This window comes from Bipolaris zeicola (assembly GCF_000523435.1).
Source record: "Bipolaris zeicola 26-R-13 unplaced genomic scaffold scaffold_1, whole genome shotgun sequence".
In the NCBI taxonomy this organism is placed as follows: domain Eukaryota; kingdom Fungi; phylum Ascomycota; class Dothideomycetes; order Pleosporales; family Pleosporaceae; genus Bipolaris; species Bipolaris zeicola.
Window position 1 is genome coordinate 1 of NW_006912050.1, and position 23,537 is coordinate 23,537.

The 23,537-nt window shown below is 52.4% G+C and overlaps 6 protein-coding genes across 6 annotated transcripts; 2 read left to right on the forward strand and 4 right to left on the reverse strand.

Moving 5' to 3' along the window:
- Window positions 1-687: 687 nt before the first annotated feature.
- Window positions 688-2,606, forward strand: COCCADRAFT_31801 (uncharacterized protein; the record flags this gene model as incomplete). The annotated part of the gene is made up of 5 exons (XM_007708326.1): window positions 688-797; window positions 876-1,181; window positions 1,241-1,468; window positions 1,523-1,559; window positions 1,611-2,606. 5 exons carry the CDS (start codon window positions 688-690, stop codon window positions 2,604-2,606), a joined length of 1,677 nt encoding a protein of 558 aa, XP_007706516.1.
- A 7,433-nt stretch (window positions 2,607-10,039) lies between these two features.
- Window positions 10,040-11,148, forward strand: COCCADRAFT_176 (uncharacterized protein; the record flags this gene model as incomplete). Its single annotated transcript, XM_007708271.1, has 4 exons — window positions 10,040-10,075; window positions 10,131-10,466; window positions 10,521-10,651; window positions 10,716-11,148. The coding sequence occupies 4 exons, from the start codon at window positions 10,040-10,042 to the stop codon at window positions 11,146-11,148; spliced, it is 936 nt and encodes a 311-aa protein (XP_007706461.1).
- Window positions 11,149-11,812: 664 nt separating this feature from the next.
- COCCADRAFT_81243 (uncharacterized protein) lies at window positions 11,813-13,978 on the reverse strand (the record flags this gene model as incomplete). The annotated part of the gene is made up of 1 exon (XM_007708364.1): window positions 11,813-13,978. The coding sequence occupies one exon, from the start codon at window positions 13,976-13,978 to the stop codon at window positions 11,813-11,815; it is 2,166 nt and encodes a 721-aa protein (XP_007706554.1).
- Window positions 13,979-14,987: 1,009 nt separating this feature from the next.
- COCCADRAFT_178 (uncharacterized protein) lies at window positions 14,988-18,090 on the reverse strand (the record flags this gene model as incomplete). Its single annotated transcript, XM_007708272.1, has 2 exons — window positions 14,988-16,002; window positions 16,064-18,090. The coding sequence occupies 2 exons, from the start codon at window positions 18,088-18,090 to the stop codon at window positions 14,988-14,990; spliced, it is 3,042 nt and encodes a 1,013-aa protein (XP_007706462.1).
- A 683-nt stretch (window positions 18,091-18,773) lies between these two features.
- On the reverse strand, window positions 18,774-20,094 carry COCCADRAFT_81170 (uncharacterized protein; the record flags this gene model as incomplete). The annotated part of the gene is made up of 5 exons (XM_007708365.1): window positions 18,774-18,922; window positions 18,980-19,511; window positions 19,562-19,656; window positions 19,711-19,844; window positions 19,991-20,094. The coding sequence occupies 5 exons, from the start codon at window positions 20,092-20,094 to the stop codon at window positions 18,774-18,776; spliced, it is 1,014 nt and encodes a 337-aa protein (XP_007706555.1).
- Window positions 20,095-20,505: 411 nt separating this feature from the next.
- COCCADRAFT_180 (uncharacterized protein) lies at window positions 20,506-23,165 on the reverse strand (the record flags this gene model as incomplete). The annotated part of the gene is made up of 2 exons (XM_007708273.1): window positions 20,506-22,569; window positions 22,626-23,165. The coding sequence occupies 2 exons, from the start codon at window positions 23,163-23,165 to the stop codon at window positions 20,506-20,508; spliced, it is 2,604 nt and encodes an 867-aa protein (XP_007706463.1).
- Between the last annotated feature and the right edge of the window lie 372 nt (window positions 23,166-23,537).

Consider the following 23,537-nt stretch of genomic DNA (forward strand, 5'->3'; position numbering starts at 1 on the left):
ACCCCCCCCTCCCCTCCGCCCGTGGCGTCACTGCTATTTGCGTGGCCGCCATGTCTCTGCTAATCCTCCTTGGCCCCGTTTCTTCGTCTCCGTTGTCGTTGGTTGCCGAGCACAAGTCACCCTGCGCTTTTGCTCACATACCACCTCCAGCCTGGCGACCCTCTAGTCTCGTAGCCTTGCCCTGATCCTGCATGGTCGCGGTGCAGGGGGCAGCGTGCAGACGAGCTTAACCCCATCCGCTGTCACCTCGTCCTGTCGTACCCTCGTTGCCTGTCCGCCGAAGGCATCGCTGGCTTTTGCGTCAATATCTGGGCCAGCCCTAAAGCTATCTAAGCTTATCCATCCTATCTGCACTCTGCACTCTGCACTATATATCACCACAAGCCCATCACAGTTACCCTGCCCAAAAACACCCTGTCCAATTTATTCACCGGTTTCGACCCCATTACCCTCGCTTTGTCAACTCTGCGCCACATCTACTACACCTGGGACACACTTGCTCCCCCTCACACACACCACCACTACCACCACTCCCCAAGCCATCTCCAACCGACTTGTCCACATCCTAATCCCACCTACACTGGGCCTCTGCAAACCTAAACTGCGCAGTCCCATTCCATCTTCTCTCGATTCCTCCTCCCACTCGCTAAAAAAACCACTCTATCGACTTCCACCAACACTAACAAAATGGCTGGACCTGGTGGTGGCCCTTCAAGGCGCAGCCACACCAAATCCCGAAAGGGTTGCAAAACCTGCAAGCGGAGGCATATTCGCTGTGACGAGACATTTCCCCAATGGTAACCCACACAGGCCTTTTTTTCTTCTCCTCTGTTTTTTCTCCAATGCCCCATTCACAGACTAACAAACCACTCTAGTCGCAACTGCACGAAGCACCAAGTCCGCTGCGACTACATGGACAGTCCCACTGCCATGATGCCGGAATCTCCACAGTCTCCTCAACAGCCTAACCTGCTCTGGACACCCGAGATTGAGGCTACTATCGAACTCTGGAGACAGACTGGAGAATTCCCCTTCCCAGAGCTTCGAGTCTACCCTCAGCCACAATGGCGTACCTTGACGACGGTTGATCTCCGTCTCATACACCACCTCTCTTCGATTTCGAACGAAATGTTCAGGAACAGGACCTCGAAATCGACTCTCTGGACAGACATGATGCCCAAGTACGCAATTGACTGCCCTCGCCTTTGCCGATCTGTCAAAACACGACTAACTTGTCTAGATTCTTGAGCATTGCCGCGTCCCATCCATTCGTTATGCATAGCATTCTCGCTTTTTCTGCCTCGCATCTTGCCTGGATCTCTCAGTCGGCTGAAACACGCAACCTTGCCTTCCACCACGCAAGCCTTGCCCTCAAGGGCCTGCACGACGGCATCACCAATTTTACTAAACACAACTCAGACGCAGTACTTGCATCTTCTCTTCTACTCGCCTGGCAGGCGACAGACTGGTGAGGATACTCCCCGACCAAGTTGCTGATTCAAAACTAACAAAAGCCACATAGGCGAGGCTGGGCTTCTCTGGTCACCGGTACAAAAACAGTAGGTTGAACCCTGCGGGCCTGTAGATGCACAAGCTAACAGTAGAATCAGGTAATACAGTCCATGCAGCCCTGGAGGCACGAATCTCTTTTTGCAGACTACATCGCAGAGCACACCCCTATGCCTGACCGACATTTCATGAACCCAATCAGTACACCAATATCGCCAGAAGCACACAGGGAGCACATCAACACTCTTGTCGATATCCACGCCTCTCTACAACGCCTACAACCCTACTTGGTTCACAACGAACAGGAGTCCAAATGGGTCGAGCAACTGAAAGGTTACCTTGACCGCCTGAGATCGTCGGGTCAAGCACAGAGCCCAGAAGAACAGTTCAATCAGTTGTATGCCCTACGCAAGTGGCTATTCTGGGTCCCCATTTCACTTTTGGCTGCAAAACGCGGAGACATCATCGTACTGGTCATTCTAGCGCACTTCTACGCCACCGCATTGGCCTTGGAGCCAATGTTCCCCGACGTTGCCTCTGTCTTTGTTGCAGACCTGTCTGTTCGTCCACTGGAAGAAATCACTCAGCTTGTTCAGGCATTCCAAGACCCACGATACGATTCGCATGTACAGACCATGTCGTACCTGGTACGATTCCCCATGGACATGGCAACAGCATACAAAGGGAGGCGCGAATGGGCAAGGCAACAAAGCATGGCCATGCCGCCAATGCAGCAGCAATCGAGCTATCCGCTAGAGTCGATCAACCAGGATCTGGAGAACCAAATTGCTCAGTACAGCTACGGTCAGAGCCAGAGCCTCTCCCCCGCTTTTGCACCGTCGCCCCTGACGTTTCTTCCGGCCGGCATGGCCTCGACGCCCACATCACCATATCTCGAAGTACCTCGGTCGTCGACGACAGCGGTGGATGCGTACGGGACGGGTAGCAGCTATGCGTCGTCAAACAGCTACGCGTCTCCGCTCGGGTCACCGGTAGCGCTGCTGCCGCCATACTCAGCCCCGCAGGAGCATGCAATCTCATTCGGAATGCCATCGGGCTATCCCAGCGGGTTCGTGGCTACACCTATCTGGACGTGAACGAAGGCACGCTGAACGAACCCCCAGGAACCAAATGAATGCTGCTCCACTGCAAGCGACGGCTTCCCAGGTGCATTATCACATTCCTTCGCCCAATGCAGCAGGCCGGCAGGAGCAGACACCAACTGCGGGGTATGCGCCAAACCAATACAGTCAGGCCTGAGCACCGTTATTTCCCAGATTCGAGAAATCGCACCGACAAGATGAAACGCGACATCCGCCCGGCCCGTTGTCGTCATCTCCACTGATGCATGGGACGGCGAGGACAATTTCCGATCGATTGGCCTGGGGCCATGGAAGGGGAGGTGGGGTGGAGGTGATGCATGGGACCACACGGTCCGATGACATGGACTCAGTTGCAAGTTGCAAGCTGTCGAGAGCTTTTTGCAGTAGTCGGCTTTGGGTCTGGCGGCGGCGGGGCTTCGGCGCAACAGCTGGGGGAGCGCAAGATGGAAAGGTTTAGCGAGCCGGCATATTCTGCACGGGCATGCGACAAGGCCGCCCTATCCTGTTACGTCAACGCAACTAGTAGTCCGGCGTTCGCTTATGTACGTGTGGGAAAGTAGGCACATGGAGCATGCGGGAATATGCCCAGCGAGGCAGAGGCTGACAGCAGGAGCGGGACGAGCAGGAGCAGCAGGGAGCAGGGCAGCAATTGACGGCGGCGATTGCTGTTTGGACGCGGAGTTGAGCGCAAGCTCAACATCATCTCAGACAATAGACATGTGTAATGAAGAAGAATGTGTATCATGGCAAGTGGAGCGGCGGCTACAAGCAGCCAATTGCGCAATGTCCTTTTTTCTCTCTCTTTCCAGATACCTTGCCGTGATGCACCTACCCACACGTCCCCTGAAAGAGAATGTTTTGCACACGGTGAGTAGATATGTCGGTAAAGACTACAAAGACAAGCAGCGTGGTTGCAAAGCCCAAGACTGGCCAACGGGATGGCAAGCGGATTGCGGGATACTCAGTTGGGAATGGATATAAGAATTAAGGTTGTCCAGTGTGGTGCTAGTCGCTCAGCCCTAGTGGCATTTTTTCCCCTTGTGACGGTCCTGGTTTGCCCTGCGTTTTCGCGTCGAAGATTGGCAGGCCACTTGCCATATATAGTCATTTTGGAGCCAATGGGCAGTAAGCGGCACACGAACCCTTGCTACGCCTAACCCAGCGCGCCGGCTTTACGTACTAGCCTGGGGGCAGCAAAACAGGACCATGGATGATGCATTACAACAGCTGTTTCCCCCCGGTGCCAAGGTTTGGCGTCGAGGCATCGCCTAGCCTGGTAGCCCTACTGGTACTTGTCGCCATGGCGCGTATACAGCCATGTGTCCTTGGATACATGTTCAGGTCCAGAGGCGGGCGTCGTACGATGCACAAAGGCAATCGCGCGCTAGCGTATGACCTACAGCAAGACCGGGATCGCGCGTGATGTCATTCCAGTCGGCCGGTTCGGTTTGGGCGGGTAGTGGAACCCCAGCCTGTTCGCGCGCGCACCGCCACGCGTCGACTGACTGGTCCTCCTCCCTCCCCACCTCGCCTGCACGCTTCGGGGCCTCATTGCGAAAGAGTCAGTGGCACACTAACTACCAAACTGCCACACACTCCTAGCACCGCCACATGCCTCCAGCCGAGTCTCGACGTTGTCGCTGCCCTCCACCGCGACGATCTTTTTGTCGCGTAGCTTTTCCCTCCTGCACACATGCGTGCGTCAATGCTTGAAACCCACGCGTAGCAAATCCTTTTGCATCCCCCCTAGCCCCCGCCCAACCAACCTTCCAACGCGATACGCGAGAATCCTCCTGTTCGGCCCTGCCGTCGTAACTGCAACCACCATACACTCACTGTGTCGTCCATGTGCCTCGGAGTTTGAACTGCGTCACATCATGTACTTTGCCTGTACATGTACTTACCCCAACAGCTTTTTACCCACATGGCGCCCACATGGCTAGCCATTCGGCACCAAGTGCTTAGCTCACACACCATGCCCAACCCTAAACCAAGTCGACCCATTGCCTCGGATCCCCGGGATTCTTGCGTCTCTTCGGAAGCAAAAAAGAGAAAGACGGAAAGAGAGAAGATTCTGTGTGGTACATTCCGTAGCTGCCCAAAGCACATTTGCGCGCTGACCTGCAAGGTTTCGGACGCTCTTCACCAAGTACTGTGTAGTGTAGTACTACACCTGTGCTAACATGACAAGCCCTGCAGATACCCAATTCGCCCCTGATCACCTTTTGGTGTCCTCCTTTTTGGACAACCAGGGTCCAAAATGCCAGCCTCCCAGCCGTTTTCGTGCAATCACAGACGGGACATTTGTCAGACCCACAAGATATGTCTGCCGTTGAGCCTCAGGCCTTCCGCTCCGTTGCTGGTTTGGGCACCGTCTTCTCCATCCGAGTCTCTAAAATTGCTTGTTTGCCACAACAGACCCATCAGCGAGCATGTTGAGAGTTCCACCGTTGTCGCTACATCCCGCGGCCCCTCATTGGAGCCTCAAGAAGGCTGCATGGGTGTCAAGGCTTAATTCCGCACTGCAGTTGTGGCCCATTAGTGCGCCGTCTGCGTAAGAGTTACTTAGTGTCGGACGCATCATTCCGTCACCTTGCCCTCTCTTTTTTAGTATCCATTCTTCACATCTATGTTACTATCGGTGCTCAGATGAACACCCAGCAGAGAGTAAGAATCGCGAATGCGTTGTAAAAGTAGAGTTGTGAATGACTCGGTACCCTATCCTTCCAGCTCACATGCAGGGGACCGCCTACTCATTGACCGCTACTCAGCGATCTGTACATCTTTACTCGGCCGAGTGTGCATCGTGATGTGCTTTGCTTACGTGCGTAAACTATCTTTTTCGAACACTAGCACTCTTCAGGTGATTGATAATTTTCTATTTCTGGGGCAGCAACACGCTTCCACTCCCTTTGCCAGAGGCCGCCGTGCGGCACTTCGGGTTTTCGCATCAGCTCTCCCCGAAAACAGTAATACTCGGCTTCGAAGGGCGGAAGAAGCAATCTGACAATATGATATGCCCATATAACCTTTGCCTCAAGACGCTTGCGTCTAAGGCAAGCACAGTCAGTTGATTCACTAACTGCCCTACCACTGACTGAGAGTTCGTGTGGCGCAACGGCTCGCTCGTCTCTGGGTGCCACCGCCCGAGTCCCAAGTTTCCCCCCCGGAACATTTCTTTCTCCCCTTCCGCCCGCCCGCACGCACGCACCCACCATCGCACGTTCTGGAGCTGCCCTGCCAGGCTCATCAAACTTCTGAAGAAATATGCGCTCACACCATCACACCGGTTCCCCGAAACATAACCACGTCCATGCACAGGCATGCGATCTGACCGCCCGAATTCAACTACCGATATGTGCGTACATATGTGTGTGTGCCACGATTCAAGCAACCTTTTTCTGAGTCCCCACCCAGGTCTCGGTACAACCTACTGCGCCACGGCGAATCAAGATTGACCCTAGTCGTCCCGCCATCACAACACTACTCCCGTTACTATCACCACCACCACTACTGTCATGCACACGTGCTGTCGCCGGAGAAAAAGTTACATGTCTAGCGGATGCGGAGATGCGCACCTCACAGCGATCGACAACTTTTCAATGCACGAAGTCGCTCTATTCTGCAACGCGTGGCACTAAAAGTTTCCAGGAAGAATATTTTCTAACTAACCTTTTACAACGGGGTCCAGTCCATCAAATTGCCTTGTATGGTGGCGATCTCACACGTTGAACCACACCTTGTCTCGCTGTCCTGCGATAGCCTCAACCTACTCGGCGTCCAAGGCTTAGGGTGCCGGGTTCATAAGCCCGAGCATTATAGGGGCTAACGTGATAGCAGATGCTAGCGTGTGTACCGTAACGACGAACCATAGCCCTCAGAATTATAAGCTAACGGGACGTGCCGCATGCCCGCAAAAGAAAGGGAGATACGAGGTCGGAGACTTACCATCTCAAGATGTGTATACACGTGTCTGCTGCAGTGGATAGTGGCAATTCCTGTCACTTGCCGGCCCTGCGACTTGCAGAACCTGGGGTTGGGGCCTCCTTCTCGAAATTATTGCCTCTTCGGAGCCTGCTGCTTATATTACTCTTACAATCTGGATCGTCTAGCTCACGTAACGTGCATTCATGTCCAGGCGATCGCGGCTGTAGAGGTCTCGCCCTGAGCTCGGGTCGCATCACGTGGATAACTCCGAGAGATACTTGGTATACCTTCTTGGAAAACTCAAATTGAGCGATATCTTTTTTTTTCTCCCTTTTCCTTGTCCCTGTTTCTCAAAAGGTATAGGAGGCCTAAAATTACGTGTACTGGGGTACGTGTTGGCTATGTGTTACACTCTTCGGCCCGGTTTTAGAGGGAGAAACGTGGTCAACTGTACTGAGCCATGCTGCGCAATATCTGCAAAATGGTCAGCATGGTCCTTTGTAAATGATTCATGCACCAAGGATTGCTTCGCAGATATCCCTGGTTCGACACTGACCCGCTTGGTATCTTGAGTCTGTCAAGGGAGGAGAGGAGATATGACAAGGTTTTTGTGTTTGTGTGTGGCACAATCGCTTGCGGCGGATGATGTTTCGTTTCGAATATGATACTCTTTCCCTTTTACCACTGTCAGAGCACATAAGCCCAGGTTGCAAGGATTCCATTACCCCAGTCAACCCGGCAGTTGCCTGCTCACAACCCAGGATCCTGGCCAGCGCGTCTGTAAGCAACCGATGATATCCAGCGTTTGTAATCAAGGAGACGTCATCTCGGATTATACGCTGTATTTCTGACAAAAGCCTTTTTTTTCCTTCCTTCACGGCATATACCAGGCGAAGTATGACAGTCCACTAATGCATTGTTGACATGCATTCGACCCTTGCAGAGTTTAAAGCCACATTAAACAAGACGGGCGTCAAGGCTAATGTCAATTTGTGGCCCGCCCAACAGCCTAATACCACAAGCTGCGCTTATAACAAGGGAATTTACAAGGTGGCAAAGGATTCCGCTTTGCATCTATGTACCTAGCGATTGCATACAATCGTGTATCTATCTCCTCATATATATATTACGCAAGAAATATACTTAGATGATATTCACTCAACATTCATCCCCACACCATATAGTCCTATCAACAATCTGCCACCATCCCACCTTACCCCTCTCTACTTCCTTTCTACTTACTGGCCCCCAGTCCCGCGCCCTCAACTTGACCAAGAATGAAACGGAAAATGGTGTCCGGGATTCTACCAAAGTTCGAAAAATTACGAATGAATAGAGTGTTTTGCTCCCACTAGTCGCAGATCGGCACATCTGCGGACACACCGGACTAGCTAGCTTTACTAGAATCAGCACACCATACATTCTTCTGTTAAAGATGAAGCATGACAATCAGTAATTTAGTTTCGGTATCTCCATATAAGCAGCCAACGATGTATGGAAGATGATACGAAGAAGGAACATCTTGTGGATAATTTTCTCTTCTTCTTCTTCTTCTTCTTCTTCATCATCATCATAGCCTTACTCGGTAAAACGTTGTGGGAGAACTTATTGACAACATGGATATAACGCATGTCGGCTATAAGAGCAACCTATCCAGTGCACATATGTAGGAATGAAGCTTCTCATGTTTTTGTTCCTCACACTTGGATCGAGCTATAGCGTTGAGTGTATGGAGTAGAGGAATGATACTTTGGGAACCCATTTTTTTTTCTCTTTCTTCTTGACCGAGGGAGATGCTTGTGTAGTGCATGGGAGAAGAAGAAATATGAGCATACGACGGTAATTTTGGCTGGGATTTATCCAGAAGCTTATGTTAAGCGTTTGCTCTGGTAGAATTTCCCTTTTTCAAGATGGTGTTGCGGTGCGTTTTTTGGTGTTGTTCTTTCGGTGGCTTTTGAAGAGAAGTGTCTGGTTGGACTGCGCGATTCGAAAGGTAACGGAGCACAGCGAATCAGCTGGAGTATGGCAGGTATGAAAAAAAGAACTAGAGAACACTTTAGAGTAGCTATGAGTAGATGCATATATATATATATATGGAGATGACACCAGGAGAGCGTACTGTGGCTCCTCCACCCCTCTCTCTCTCACACACACTTTGTGCCGCAATCGTTGGGAATACTTCCCAATTCACTTAAAAACAACTTTCAATGGTTGAGAAATATACTGTATATCAAGTTACGCAGCGATTTTCTTGATTACTAAGAGTTCTGATTGCGCACCAATGCAGCTGTTATGCAACCCCCAGAAACCATCGCTAATTGGTTGACCCTGGACCCCAGCAATAAAAAAACTTAATCCAATTAAACTGGCGGTACATAAAATATCTATGTATAGCAATCGTAAGACACATAGTAGTAGGCAACATGCCTGCAATTGCGCCTATGTCCGCGGACCACCACACCACAAGACAGTGATCTTTACATAGCTCAATCCGACCAATTCGAAACTAATTCAACCCGTCTTTACCCATGACAAGTATACGTAATCCACGAGCAAAATTCCGACTACTAGCGGACATACAATTTACGTCCCATTAGTAAAGCATCGTACGTGCTTTTGCGAAGTGGTCTGATACTCCACACAATGGAGAGACCAGCCCTGATGATCGACGCGGGATAGTACGACGGCCTAGCTGGCTTATTTTATCGATATAGGATAGTACAGACGGCTGGTTCTTGATCTGCACATGAATGGCATGATGCCAGCCTTGAGTCAGGTCAAGCTATAGCGCCCAACGCCAACCTTTTGCCATTAGCTTGGAATGAAAACAATCGTGCCATTTTTGATTTCAACGTGTGCCGATGACGATGTGCATAGCGTGATACATTAGTGTAGCTTCGGAACGGTCTGTGCCCAAAAGGAGAGAGGCCTGAATATGGATGCGACTACCACGGTATCTAGATATTTCCGTGTCCATTACGTACATGTACCACCTTCCTCAAAAAGATCAGGCTACAGGTACTTGTAACACCCATGACCTTGCTTCAGCACGGCCATCGCTAATATCCGCAGCAAAGCTCAAATTTTTCTGCCTGGGCATCTGGACGCTTTTCTTAGTTCCAAATAAAGTTTGGGAGTGCCCAGAGGTCATGCACGTGATGCTGAATAAGGAGCAACAGCGGTAAAATCGTGACAAGTCTTGCATAAACTTTCAAGCTACGGTACATGTAATAACAAGCAAGTGATAGGGCACGAAGTGTATACCGAAAAAGGCTAAAAACCTTAATTACACCACAAGGGCTCAGCAGAGGTCAACCCGAGACGTGCTAGACGCCTGGTACGATCTACGCAGGATAGACATGCATCACTTGACATAGCGGGGTTCTCGGAACGGTTCCGACCACGGGCCGATGTGATCCCGGCGGTAGGCGCCGATGGCGTAAGAGCCATCAGCGACAACACATTACCAGCAAAAGCAACCTTGCCTTCAAAACGCAATCATGTCTGGAGGCTGGAACACTATAGAGTCCGATGCTGTTAGTGCACCGCCGCCTGCGCCAGAAAATCCTCTTCACCTACTGACTCGCGCAGGGCGTATTCACCTATCTGATCGAGAAGCTCGGTGTTAAGGACGTACAGTTCGAAGAGCTCACCACACTCGAAGCATCAGACCTGCAAAACCTCGGTACAGTCTATGGCGTCATCTTCCTCTTCAAATACCCTACCGGCGAGAAGCCCAGCGATGTACCGAAGGACGGCACCTACGACTACGAAGCGGCGAGCTCCATCTTCTTCCCGGCGCAAACCATACAGAACGCCTGCGGGACACAGGCGATAGTCTCGCTTCTGTTGAACAGAGAAGAGGAGATTGATATCGGCAAGGAGCTGAGAGAGTTCAAGGAGTTTGCGGGTGACTTCCCACCAGATGTATGTTGGACTGACAATGATATTTCGCGACACATGCCTAACCCAGACAAAAAGCTCCGTGGTGAGACTCTCTCCAACTCCGACCTCATCCGTGAAACACACAACTCATTCGCACGCTCCTCGCCATTCATCGATGAGACGCAGCGAACAGCGACTGAAGACGACGATGTATTCCACTTCATCGCGTAAGCATTCCGCCCTTGCTCAAGCCAAACCCTCGAGCGCACAACTAATGCATAACTCTACCAGCTACACAAGCATAAACAACAAACTCTACGAACTCGACGGCCTCCAACCAGCGCCCATTTCCCATGGACCCTGCACTTCTTCCGAATTCCCCCAGAAGATCATTCCCGTACTCCAACGCCGCATCGCCCGCTACCCCGCCACGGAAATCCGCTTCAACCTCATGGCCTGCTGTCGCGACCTACGTATCCGTGCCCGAGAGATTGGGGACGAGGAAGAGTTGGAGGAGCAGGAAGATAAGCGCGCAAGGTGGCTGTGGGAGAACTCGTTGCGAAGGCATAACTTTGTGGGCTTTGTGGGTGAGCTGCTGAAGAGTGTTGTGAGGGCAAAGTTGGATCAAGGCGGCGATGCGTATGACAAGTGGGTTGAGGAGGCCAAGGGAAGGTCGACCAAGAGGAGGGAGGACCTGAGGAAACAGGGTATTGCGGAAGATTGAGGGGAGTAAGAGGTGGCACTGTCGTTGTGTGGTGGTAATGCAAGCAGGATTGGGTGTTGACGTATGACGACGCTGCATACACATGTTTGGACGCATGTACAGCAGCTCTGATGATTACTCAAACCTGCCATTTCGGATAGCACGATACACAGATGAAATGACATATGCAGAGTTATCTTCTTGCAAGTCTTGCAAGAACTCTTCACAGTCCCGCTTATACTCTGTCATGGTGATTTCCACCTCTTACCTCGGGCAATGCACACATATCCACAGACACAGAAAGATGCAAGGTAGAGATGGAAAAGGATAATGATGAGATAATAATTGGTATTCAGGATCATACAAAATCCTTTGAAGTCTGTCATCTACTAAATACCCTCACCTCGCATCCATTCATCCTCATGATCCAACAACAATGGACACCCCCAATTGAGATAAATATAAAAAAAGACAACTCCAGCTAGATCTCATAAACGCCATTTTCGCTATGCTAGCTCGATAGTCTGGTGGGAGGGATATATACGCTTCGCTACATTACTTCATAAACGTGGTATGATATGGTATCGGTAAGGCCATGGGATGGTGAGAGAGAAAAAAAGGAAAACGTCAAAATAGAATGGAACAAAGGAAAGATGAGCTCACGTCCGTGTCAAAACAAGGACATTTACAGCTCGCTTACTGCGCAGTAGGCGGGGGCAGCCTGGAGGACAACAGGCTCCATGGCACATGAAGGGCCTTTGGACAAAACGTAGTCGGTGGTGGGTGTGTCCCGAGTGACGGGGGCAGCTTGCTCCACAGCCTCCACAGCCTCTACGGTCTCTACAGACTGCACAGACTCCACGAGCTCGATTGCAGGGCTTGTAGGATGTGCGTCCTCAACTTCCAGAACTGCTTCGACAACGACGTCTTCAACTTTCTCCTCAACGTCAGGTACAGATGCAGGCACAGGTACAACAGGTGCAGCAGTCTCCACCATGCTGATCACAGTCTGAGACTCGGTGACGGTGAAAGTGGAGTAAGAGGTAGCCGTCATAGTCGCGGTAACAGCGCTAGGCATTGGAGCGGCCATGACAACGTCAGTGGGCAGCTGGAGCATGTGTGCGGCTGAAGACTCTTGTTGAATCGCATGCATACTCATGGCTAAGTACACGACGGCAGCTCCAAGCAGGGCAATGATCATGTTACGCTTGTCACCCAGCAGAACGAAGGCATAGTTCTTGAGAAGGGTGCTGAGTGGAACTTCCGACGATAAACGTGAACGGGCAGCTTCTTGGAGAGCAGCCTCGGCTCTTTCTTTCTCCTTGACAGCGTTTTCCAAGGCACGGAGACGGTCAGCGACGGCATCAGACTCGGCGAGAGCCTTGGCCTCCAACTCCAGACGCACAGCTTCTTTGGCTTCCTCCAGCTTAGCCCGGAGGTCTTCCTCAAACTTTTTCTTCTCGGTGGCTTTTTCTTCGATGCTTCGTCGCAGCGCTGCAGCAGCCTCTTCGAAACTCTTTTGCAACTCAGCCTCTTCCTTGCGCTTCTTCTCATTGGCCTCCTCTTCTAGGATCTTCGTCTTGGCAGCGGCTTCTTGTATTTGCCGTTGAAGCTCTACAGTGTATTGCTGCTTGCGCTGGTCTGCCTCAAGTTCCTCGCGTGCTCGCTTCTCCAACGTCTTGCGAACTTCCTCTGGGATCCAGGGGTGGATTTCAACATCGCAACGTTCCATGTCGTTCCAGCACGCACCCCACGCCGCGGAACGCATCAGTCCGTTGGCGGCGTAAATCTTGATATCCCACTTCCTTGTGCCTGCACCAATGCCCTTGCCTGGCTTCTTGAGTTGGCGGTGGCAGTCGATGCACATGCTGTGGTCGCCGTTGGCAGACGTGTTGCTGCCCTCGGTAAGTGTTCCTCCACTCATCCGGCTGCCCCGTCCGGTATTCTCATCACCAATGCTGGCTGTGTCGTCATCATCTTCCCGGTCATCATCGTCTTCGGGTGGAACAAAGTGTCCACATGGAAGTAGTCGGGGCGTCTTGAGCTCAAGGCTCTCCAGAATGCGCTCCTCGAGCAAGTCGTACTCGTCTCTTGGATGCGGAATGAGAAGACCACGGCGCATCAGGATGATGTCCTGCAGCTTCTCCTCTAGCAGCTTGTAGTTCTCGACCAGCCAGTCGGGCATGATCCTTGCCATGATGTCGTGCGAGTAGGGTAGCTGCATCGGCAGGATGGTGACGTGCAGCAGAACCAGTGGAGCCTGCTGTGGAGCCGGCATGGGCCTCGGACTGTGAGGTTCGCGTATGCTTCTCCTCCTCGAGCCAGAGTGCCTTGAGCCTGGCGTCTCGGCTCCCGCATTTCGGTTTGGCGTAGTCAACTTGTACGAGGCCTTTAACCGCTCGTGGGAAGACTGGTGCGCTAGCAGAGGCGGAGGCGAGGACATCTGCATGGCGCGTACAGAGTCTGAGTTGCGGAAGCGAGGGCGCTCTTTGCGAGCTCGTGCACCAGCTTCATTCGCTGGCAAGATGGGCTTTGAGGATATCGAGGTTTCCGAGGGAATAGCCGAGACGAAGCTGTAGTGCGAAGACATCCGTTGCTGGGAGCCGGGCCGAGATGTGTAGGAGCTTCGGTAGGGCTGGGGCTCGTCGTCAGGTTCCTGGGACTGCTGCTGCTGCTGGAGCTCGATGGTGTGGACGACGTCGTTGGGGAATGAGCGTTCAGAGTGAAAAGAGTCGCCTTCTTCATACATGTCCGAAGGCGACAAGGGTTCGCGATCCTGTGGGTCCTCGTAGACGGCAAAAGAAGTAAGACCTGCCGGCGGCTGGGGGGCGGGGTGGTGCATAGTAGTCATAGCGGCGGGCCTCTGCTCAGTTGCTCGTACGACGGTCGTGGAAGCGGATGCAGTAGCAGGCTCAGCAGTACCGTGGGAGTGAAGAGATGGGAGAGGGGAGAGAGGGGGAGAGGGGCACTGGCGGTGTTGTCTACGAGAAGGATGCGAGGCAACGGGTCAGGGATGCCATTGTGAATTTCACAGAGGTGGTCGTCTTGGTGCGTGGTCACCCGCCCGCGTCTATCTGGCGAGGTTGGGACACTAGTGGGATGCGCTGGCGACGTGTCAGAAGAGTGCTGGTGATTGTTTACCTCACCGACACTTTTGGCGGGGCGTTCGCTGTGCGCGTAACCGGATGTGTACGGTAACGGCACGTAGCTTCTTGTCAGCCCCGTCCTTTCCCTGCCACTCTGCAACGGCTTCATGCTTCCCACTGGCCCGCCCGCTGCATCCTCTCCAGTGTACCCATCTGTTTGCTGGTCACGCACATGAACGATTGGCCTTTGACAGCGTGCAGCCGCCACTTCAATATGCAGGTCTACAGCCTCACCTTGTAGCCGTGAACCTTTGCACCCGCGCCTGGCGATGGCCTTGTACTTGCAAGTACCACCAAGTACTATTCTATCGGGCCGTGCGGGATGAACCCCGAAACGTACTCGTCACGTGATGCACTCAATCACCTAGTAGTATCGCCGCACACCGTAAGGTGAAACTCGTTAAATTCCTTTTCCCTGCATCTCCTCTAGTAAGTGGTCTAGATGCTCATCATACCACAACCTAATACACCGCTCGCCTGATCACGCACACTTACTACATATGTTATCAGCACAACAAGCGTGACCTTTGACATGGGAACGCATGGCTTGTATAGCCTATACATGTTGTAGCAAACGACAAGTGACCCCTCGCACAGTACAAAGCTCCTCAAAGTGAACACCACCTTCTCTCGCTACTCATATACACATGCGTCGCAAACAAATCTCTTCTTCTATTTCTGTCTCATCCAAGAAACTGGCCTATACACATTTCTTTACAACTCGTCCTTCTCCTTATTCTGCTCTATCGCCTTGTTAAGCGCTGCGAGAATCTCCTCTTGTGTTGCGTCTTCAGGGACATTCAGTTGCTTCAAGATGCTCCCCTTATCGCCTTTGCCTCCAAAGTTCTTGAGCTTAATCCCATCGGCATCTACGCCCGCCTTCTTGAGCGCCTCCTGTAGCTCCTCGTCGTTCGGGCCCTTGCTTTCCTTCTCAGTCTCCTTGCTATCACCCTTGGCCTTGTTAGCCTTCTTAGACTTGCCATTCTTAGTCTTGGGCTTAGTGGTCTTGGGCTTTTGCTGGTTCGGCGGCTTGAAGTGCTTCATCTTCTTCATCATCATGTCCATGATTATATCGTCCATCTTCTTCTTCTCCGCCTGAATTTCCTTGACCGTGAATGCAGGGTCGTCGGTCTCGCTGAGCTTACTCTGCTTTGCTTCGTTTTCCTCGAGCCAGGCTCGGGCCTTGGATGCAGCATCCTGCACAGCCTTTAGGTCGGATTCTGTGTAGATGGTAGGCACTTCGGTGATTTCAGGCTCAGCCGGTGTCTTTTCCTCGTCAAGCTCGTCCATAGGATCCGTGGATGGAGATGCAGACGCTTGAGCTACAGCCTCGCTGCTCTTAGAGCTCTCCGCTATCTGGGTCTTAATCTGCCCATCAACAAGCTGCTCAACTTCCTTGATGTGGTCAATGGTATCCTTGAGCTCCTTGAGGGCCTCCGGGCGCTTGGATGCTTCGGTCTTGCGGTTGAGAACCGGCTTAACGAGGTCCTCAAGCTCCTTGAGCTTGCTTCGGAGCGTCTGCTCATCCGCATCTGCACCTTCCGCATAGAGCCAATCCGAGGTGGTACCAAGTTTCTCCTCGAGAGTAGAGCGAACCGCCGAAGTGGAAGCACTAATAAATGACTCATCCTCTAGGTAGTCGCGTGCGCGGTATGTGAAGGCTTCCAGTGAGTTAAGAACCTCCTCACGAGCGCGACGGGCCTTGTCTGACGCATCGAAAGCAGCGAGTCTGTCTTTTGTTAATTCTCTGGAAAACCAAATAAAGTGTATCCAGCAAAGACGGATCTTACCTGTCTTGCATCCTCTTGAACTCCTTGCGAGTAATCTTCTTGTAGCCTAGCTCTACAACATCATAAGTGTGAGCGGACTTGACGACCTTGATCTTCTTTTCGGTAGCTTTGGCGGCATCAGTGCTCTCGGCATCAGCAGATGACGACGAGGCAGAAGAGGAAGAAGAGGATTTGGACGTAGATGATGAAGAACTTTCGTCCTCTTTCAGGGCTTCCTGATCCTTCTTGCCACCCATGCCGAACAAGTTCTTTACACCATCAACGATACCAGCCTTGGGCTCTTCAGACTCGCTTTCGCAAGTGACCCAAGCAGAGAGAACTTCAGGGGTACCAGTGATGGGGCTCAATCTGACCTTGACGTAATTGTTGAAGCTTTCGCGATCACACTTGTCCTCGTCAATCATCTTGGTGATAACTCTGGTCAAGTTACCACTAGTGAACTGGAGAGTAGGCTCTTTTGAGATGGCACCCTTGGGTCCAGGCACAGCTTGGTACATGGAAAACTCAAACTCGCCCATCATTTGGAAAGGTAGATCCTTGACCATGCCGATTTTGGTGTTGGGTGTGAAGATTTTCTGGTCGCGATCCTTCAGGTCAAACATGTACTTGTAACCGTGGTTGTAGCCCTGGGTGTCCAGCTCGCGAATCTCCTTGACACGGAAAGAGGGACTCAGGCTAGCAGCCTTGAAGGCAGCGCCGAAAACAGCGGCTTCGTCAGAGTTAACATTGGCCCTGATCTTGCCCTTTCCAGCAACTGCCTCAAGACGAGCCTGAACAAAGGGAGTACGGCTTGCACCACCATGAACAATAACAGAGTCGATATCAGTCAGAGTAAGACCAGCAGCTTCAAGAGCTCGGTTGATGGGGCCATCAACGCGTTCAGCATAGGCTGTTGCAAGCTCCTCAAACTTGGTACGAGTGAGCTTGTACCTGAAGTCAACGTCCTCGTAAAAGCTTTCGAAGAAAGCAGATGTGTCCTTGTTGGCGCTAAGCATCTGGCGAATCTTCTCTGCCTCCTTGAAAAGCTTGGCGGCAGTACGTCCGTGAGTCTTAACCTGCTCAGCTGTGAAAGATGCGCTCTTGGCCGCAGGAAGCTCGATGAATGTAGAAACCATATCATCGACGATTAGCGAGTTCAACGCATCACCTCCAAGCGTCCTGTCCCATCCGGTGCCCATGACTTGAACTTCCTGGATAGTCTTAGTGCGCTTGCCTACATCCTTGACCGAACGGCCCTGGAACTTGACAATTGTGGCAGACGCTGAACCAGCGCCCATGTCGAATACCATGTTGATTTCTGGCTTGCCATCCTTAGTGATGTCGGGGAACGTCCTACTGGTGGCATAGTTGAGACCAACAGCTAAACCATCGGAAATAACACTGAGGACCTTGAGGCCTGCCAGGCGAGCTGCGACCTCTAGTGCGCGCCTTTCAGACACAGTGTAGAAGGCTGGAACGGTGAAAACGACCTCTTGGACATCGTAGCCCTTGCCTGCCAGCGCCTTTGCGTTCTCTCTGACATTCTTTAGTTCCATAGCCAATAGCTCCTCAACCATGTATGATTTATCCTCGCTGAACACATGACTCTCAAAGCTGACTGTTGGGCGTCCTTTTGTGGCAGTAACCTCGAGGGCTGGATACCTCTCCTTGTACGTGGCGACTGCGTCGTCCTCATTCGAGATGCCCAAAAGGTGCTTCAGGTTAGGGTACACATCGCCAGGGAACCGTGCCTGTAGCGCAATTGCATCGCCACCGTAGAAGCGTTCGGGATAAGAGCCTGCGGGGAGGGCACCGCCTTTGGATGGCTTGAAAGCAATGGCCGCAGTCTCCTTGCGCTTCGAGTCCTTGGTGAGGACAATCTCAAGAGGGTTTCCTGGCTTCACAAGCGCAGCCTTGATGTATTCGGTACCGAGATCAACACCGATAATAGCTGACGCAGCGGAGGCGGTCGACGAGAAGAGGAATACGAGACCGAGGAGGACAGTTGCGGGCGAGAGATGGCCTCTCCGGCGTCCGGGTGGCGCCATGTTGTGTGAGGAAAGAGGCAATGTGTCGCTAACCGCAGGCGCGGGACACTTGTAGTGGGATGTGCGGGCTCCGCAGGGCACAAGTAGGGTATATAGCGTTCAAGAACAGACGAGGACGTAGAAGAGAGGAGAAGAATAAGGAAAGAAAGGGAATCAATCCCAGTAAAAAAGCGGTGAGTAGGGTGTTGGTCGGGATCGTGATTGACAAAACGTGGAAACGTGGAGTGGTGGTGGTTTCGTAGTAAAATGCAGCCAAGAACTACCCTGTTCTGACACTATTTGACACCTGGTCTTTCTCAAGAGGCCAGCTTGACTTTTGAGCACCAACCCACGTCACAAATTAAACAGTCATCTTAAACAAGGCTAATTTAACGGCTGCCTAGATCATTTTGCAAAAAGACATATCTGGTCTTATCTTCGTCTACAAGGTCGAGCACTCGATGTGGCGGCTCTCGAGATCCTGTGCTTATTCTAGCTAAGCCAATCACATCGCCAGGAAGCATGTCTTCGCCGCATTGTATCTCAAGCGACGCTGTTGAGCTCGCAATCTGGAGCTGCACTATGTCTTCAGTTGTGCTCTACATAAGCATGCATTGAATGACTTGCATCAATGCCTAGACGTCATGGGCCCGGTCGAACAAAGATGATAGCGTGTCCTTTCGTCGGTGGGTGGTGCCGGTCCATCATATCCCACGGTTAAACTCCACTAATCCATCCTTGCCGCCTCGCTCATGAAACTCGGGCTCTAAAGATTTTGCGCTAACAGCCTGGCGTTGCGGAAATGCAGCGAGTGCAAGCGGGAGTGCAAAGATGGAAGTGGTAAAAATAAGGCCTGTTCGCGCTTTAGCGGGTGTTGTGGTCATGTCACTGCGTTTCACTTTCGACTCACCCAAGTTGATTGGAGTTACCATTCTCGGCCTCTGTTTGAGCCACTCTGTCTTTTGTAATCGGACAAGGACGAGGGGCGGCAGAACCATGATGGGCGTAGCATTGAGCACTCGACTCAGCGCTGTCTCTCCCACAGCAAGTGTTGCAGCTTTCTTGCTTTTACCTAGGGGCTTGACCTCGAGATCGCCAGTCTCCACCCTATGCCTGTCGATCTCCGACAAGGCTGGGTAAACATCGATGCCCTGCCTAATCTCCTCACCGCGCATGAGGAAGACATTGAGCGCACCTGCTGTAGCGACAGCTGCGAATGGTACCAAACGCCCCGCGATGAGTTTTGCATTTGGCGATAGGCTCTTGAGGCGGGGTACTAGCGCGTTCAGGCCAACGGCAACACCACAAGATGCGCTGACAGCAAGGAGGTATGATTTGACAATGGTTGAGGTCGAGAGAGGAATCGACTTGTTCGCGTTGGAGAAGTTGATTCCGACATTGACCGACTGGTTCGTCACTTGCCATCCGAGTGTTCCTGCCGTCTGTTTCTGCTCAGCATATTGTCTACCTAACACGATGCAGAGTTGCATACCCCAAGGCCTGGTGTAAGCATGCCAGCCGTGACAACCAAGTTTGTCAATACGAAGCAGGACATGCGGAAGGGTAGGAAGACTGGCTTTCCTGTATCTTGGAATCCGTCAGCGTCTCCCCCTCATTGTGCGCCTTCCCCGAGCAAAGTACCTGGGTGAATTGTTGAATCAATTATCTTCTTTGCATCCCAGAGCTCTGGTGTCATTTCTGGTATCTTGCCTGTCTTGTAGGCGGTGACGAGCTTCTTCGCATTTTCGAGGCCAGCGGCGGATGTGAGTAACGTCCTGCGTCATGCATGGTCAACCCAGGCTTTGCTAGATGGATGGTTTGCGCTGGGAACAACAAAGGTGCGGTCGAGAAACTAAAGGTAGTGGTACTCACTACACCCAAGTCGCGCAAGCAAATCTATTCGGTGCGCAATGACTCTCACCTCGGGTCTGAAATATTGGCAGAGTGCCGCACGCGACCCCAGTAGGTGCTGAGGTCGAATTGCGACACAGGCAAATCGCGGTTGCCAGGCAAAGAAGACGTCATGCTCGCGAGTACACGACGCGCCAAATCGCAATGGGAGCGAGCAAAGTTTCAAAAATATGTGAACTGGGCCGGAGAGATGTAATCGTGCGGGTAAGTGCAGACGCAACGATATCGGCAGCGATACGCGCGGGAACTAACCACAAACGTCATGACTGCATTTTTTGGCGCGACTTCAAGTCGACTACGAAAACCGCCCCTCCCCTATAGCAATGTTTGTCTAAAATGATACAAATCCCGAATGCATATAAATGCGACAACGCGACAAAGATTACAAAAGCCCGCCTATGCTATTCCATCATGCATTTATCAAACATTACGCGGTATCAACGAATAGTTTGAAAAAGAAAATCAAAACCAAAACTTTACATGCTACATTCCCCTGCCATGGCGGTCTCTCTCGTCATTATCTGCTCATTTCTTCTTCTTCTTCTTGGACTGGGGGCTCGAAGGCGAAGTACCCAGTATATCGTCAAACGTCTTACTCGGGTCACTGCTCGATTCGGGTCTTCGCGAAGGTGAACCGGTGGACATGGGTGGGGCAACACCTGGAGGTAACGGTAGCGCCTCGAGTCCCAGATTCATGACACTCTCACGGCGTCTGTCGGGACTCTGAGACCGGTCACGGATGCTAGTCCCCGAAGGATCGAGCAGTCCAGGAGGCGGCAGCAGCGAAGCATGCCCGTTCAATTCTTGCATGGCGGCATTCAACAGCGTGTCGTCAGCCGCCCAAAGTTGCGCCTTCTTCCAGCAGTGAGACCGTCGGAATACACCTTCGACTCCGTGTTCGACAATGTCCGCGGGTAAACTAACCACCTGCGCGCCTCCCGCAACGCCGAACCACGTCCGTGTCCGTACTGTATCCTCACGGGCCCATGGCACACCGCTTCGAGGTACTTCACACAGGAAGTACTCGACGCCTTCGGTAAATCTGACACCGGGTGCATCGACGACTAACATGGGCAGCGATTGTATAACGGCATAGAGGAACAGCCATTGTCCTGTCCGTAGATCCCAAAGATCGTCCAACGAAGAGCCTGCAGCGTGCTTGGATTCAAACACACGGAATGCATCCAAAAACGGCGTCTGTTGCTCAGAATCGGCATTGTGCGATTCTTTCAGCAGCTTGGCAATTTCGTCTTTGTGTATCTTCTTTCCTCGTGCTTTTGCATCCTGCTTCGCGTTTCCAGTCATGGCGTTTGGCAATGTTGGATATAGCGGTAGATCGAAGGGTATGGGTGGCTGCACAGGCGGAGTACTGCGGTCGTACTCGCTCAAAACTTTCCTGAGCGTACGTGAGACAACCGATTTAATATCTGTGCCCTCATCCTCAGCAATGAAGCCGTCGGCCGTGCGATTCGTCAGGTTTTTCCTGTCTACGAGAAGGTCGTAGAGACTAGACATGTCGCGATATATCTCCAACAGTACCAGTCGATTGAGACCACCCGTTGTAAGATCGTTCTTTTTCGACTTGGCCTTGGGTAGCCATGAGCCGTATTTGTGCCTGTAATAATCGAGAATGAACGACCGGGTTGTGTTGAAAGCAGCTCTCCACTTCTTGAAGCTTATGACCTTGCCTTCAGAGGCCATGGCACTGTTCATGATTCCGGAGAAGATGGCTGGGAATTCAAAGTCTTTGAGCTTTCCATTAATGGTGGCTTCTCGGTTGTCGAGATCCATGGCAGCCCGTTGGAGTCGTGTCGCCGTCTTGGCGCTGATCATGGCGAATTTTGGAGAGTTGTATTCCTTAATGCTGTCGTATTTCCCAGCAGCGTGAACGAAGCCTTCAGTGAAGAGTCCCATGGAACGTAGCTTTTCGCCAAGAACAATGGCTTCAATGGTTTTCTCGCGGCTGTGTCGCACATCGGCCAGCGCCAACTCGTCAACATAGCAGTCAAAGCTCGAGGCAGCAACTTCACCAAAGGTAGAACCGTCGACGTTGGAGAAGGCATAGTGGGATAATATGTCTCCTATCCGCAGGAAAATATCAAAAATGTCCGAATGGCGTTCAGTGGCAACCAGCGATTGCCCAATGAGAAAAGCGAAGAAATTGCGGTAGGTGACCAAGGTATCGGTGTCCTGGGTGCTGAGCTGGGGCTGTTGCGGCGTGATGGCGGAGTCTGAACTTAGTGAGATGGGCATATACAAATGCTTCTCTGAGTAGTCATCTTCTACAGCATCGCTGAGCGCTCTTGAGCCTTTAGACTCGTCGGAACTTCCTATTTGGCTCTGCTCGGGGGATGCAGCCCTGGAGTGGTCGGGATAGGGTTCGCCAGAGACGCGGCGTGACGTCCGCTCGGCTAGCTCGAGAGGAGGAATGGCGCTAACGTCACTGTAAAGGCTGCCGTGCACGAGGCGTGTGAGCAACTGTGAAGCTGCATAGACAGAAGAGTCGATACGGAAGGAAGCGCCTTTTTCAGAAGTCCGGGGAAAGAGGTAGACAAAAGTATCTCCTGTTTCGTCCCACAACTCGGGCACCTGTCGTCATGTCAGCGCACTCGATACCGCTGCAATAGCCAGCACCGACAGCCTACCTTTTCGCCGTCCAGCAACGCCTTCAGGTCATATGGTACCTTGCCCTTGTGTCCGACAATCCATGCTGGCGGGTTGCCATTGGCAGCACTCCCTGACCCGGCCGGATCGGCTCCGTTGGCCGGCCCGCCTCCAAAGAGGATGCTTTTTCTGCGCAGTTTTTTCAGCCGACCCTCGGGATTTGGGTCTAAGCCCGGGGTCGAGGGGCGGCTATTGGAGGGAGTGGATGGATGCGAAGAGACGTCGAGCAATGGCGGCGGCTCCAGGGGCTCGAGATCAGCGGGGACGGCAGGGTGGAGGCTGGGGTTTGCGTGAGCAGCCGGGTTGGGCGACTTGGGCGACTTTGGGGCGGCGGGCTGCGGGGGTTCTGGGGTGAGGAGATTGACAGAGGAGATGCGGTTGCGAACTTTGGAGAAGCGGCTGCTCGATTCTGACGAGGGGGCCGGGCTGCTCTTGATAGAGGCGGCCGACGACTCGGAGGACGATCCGACGGAGAAGAGGCTCGACAGGCGGTTGGTCGCCTTCTTCTTTTCGCCCAGCATGGTGACGGCAGGTGCGAGTGCGACGGTAATAGGTGGCACAGAGAGCCGTGGAGAGGAGCAGGAGGCGGAATGGTCGAGGGTGGAGAAGGTGCTATGTGTCGAGCAGCATGGGGGTCAGTAAGGACACGGTGAGCAGCAGCAGCAACACAAGTCTCTATGCAGGCAGGGCGCCCGGCTGATGGGTGAGGTTTATAACGCACGGTAGGCCCAAAGCTTTGTGAAAAAGACTAGGTGATCTATATTTGATCTGTCGCAGGTGCGGCAGTGTCACGACCACGCTCGTGCGTGCACCGGCAGCGTCCCGGGGCCAGTGGCCAACAACGTGGGTCATGCAGTGCCGGCTCCCATTGGCCTCGAGTCCTCCAGCTGTCA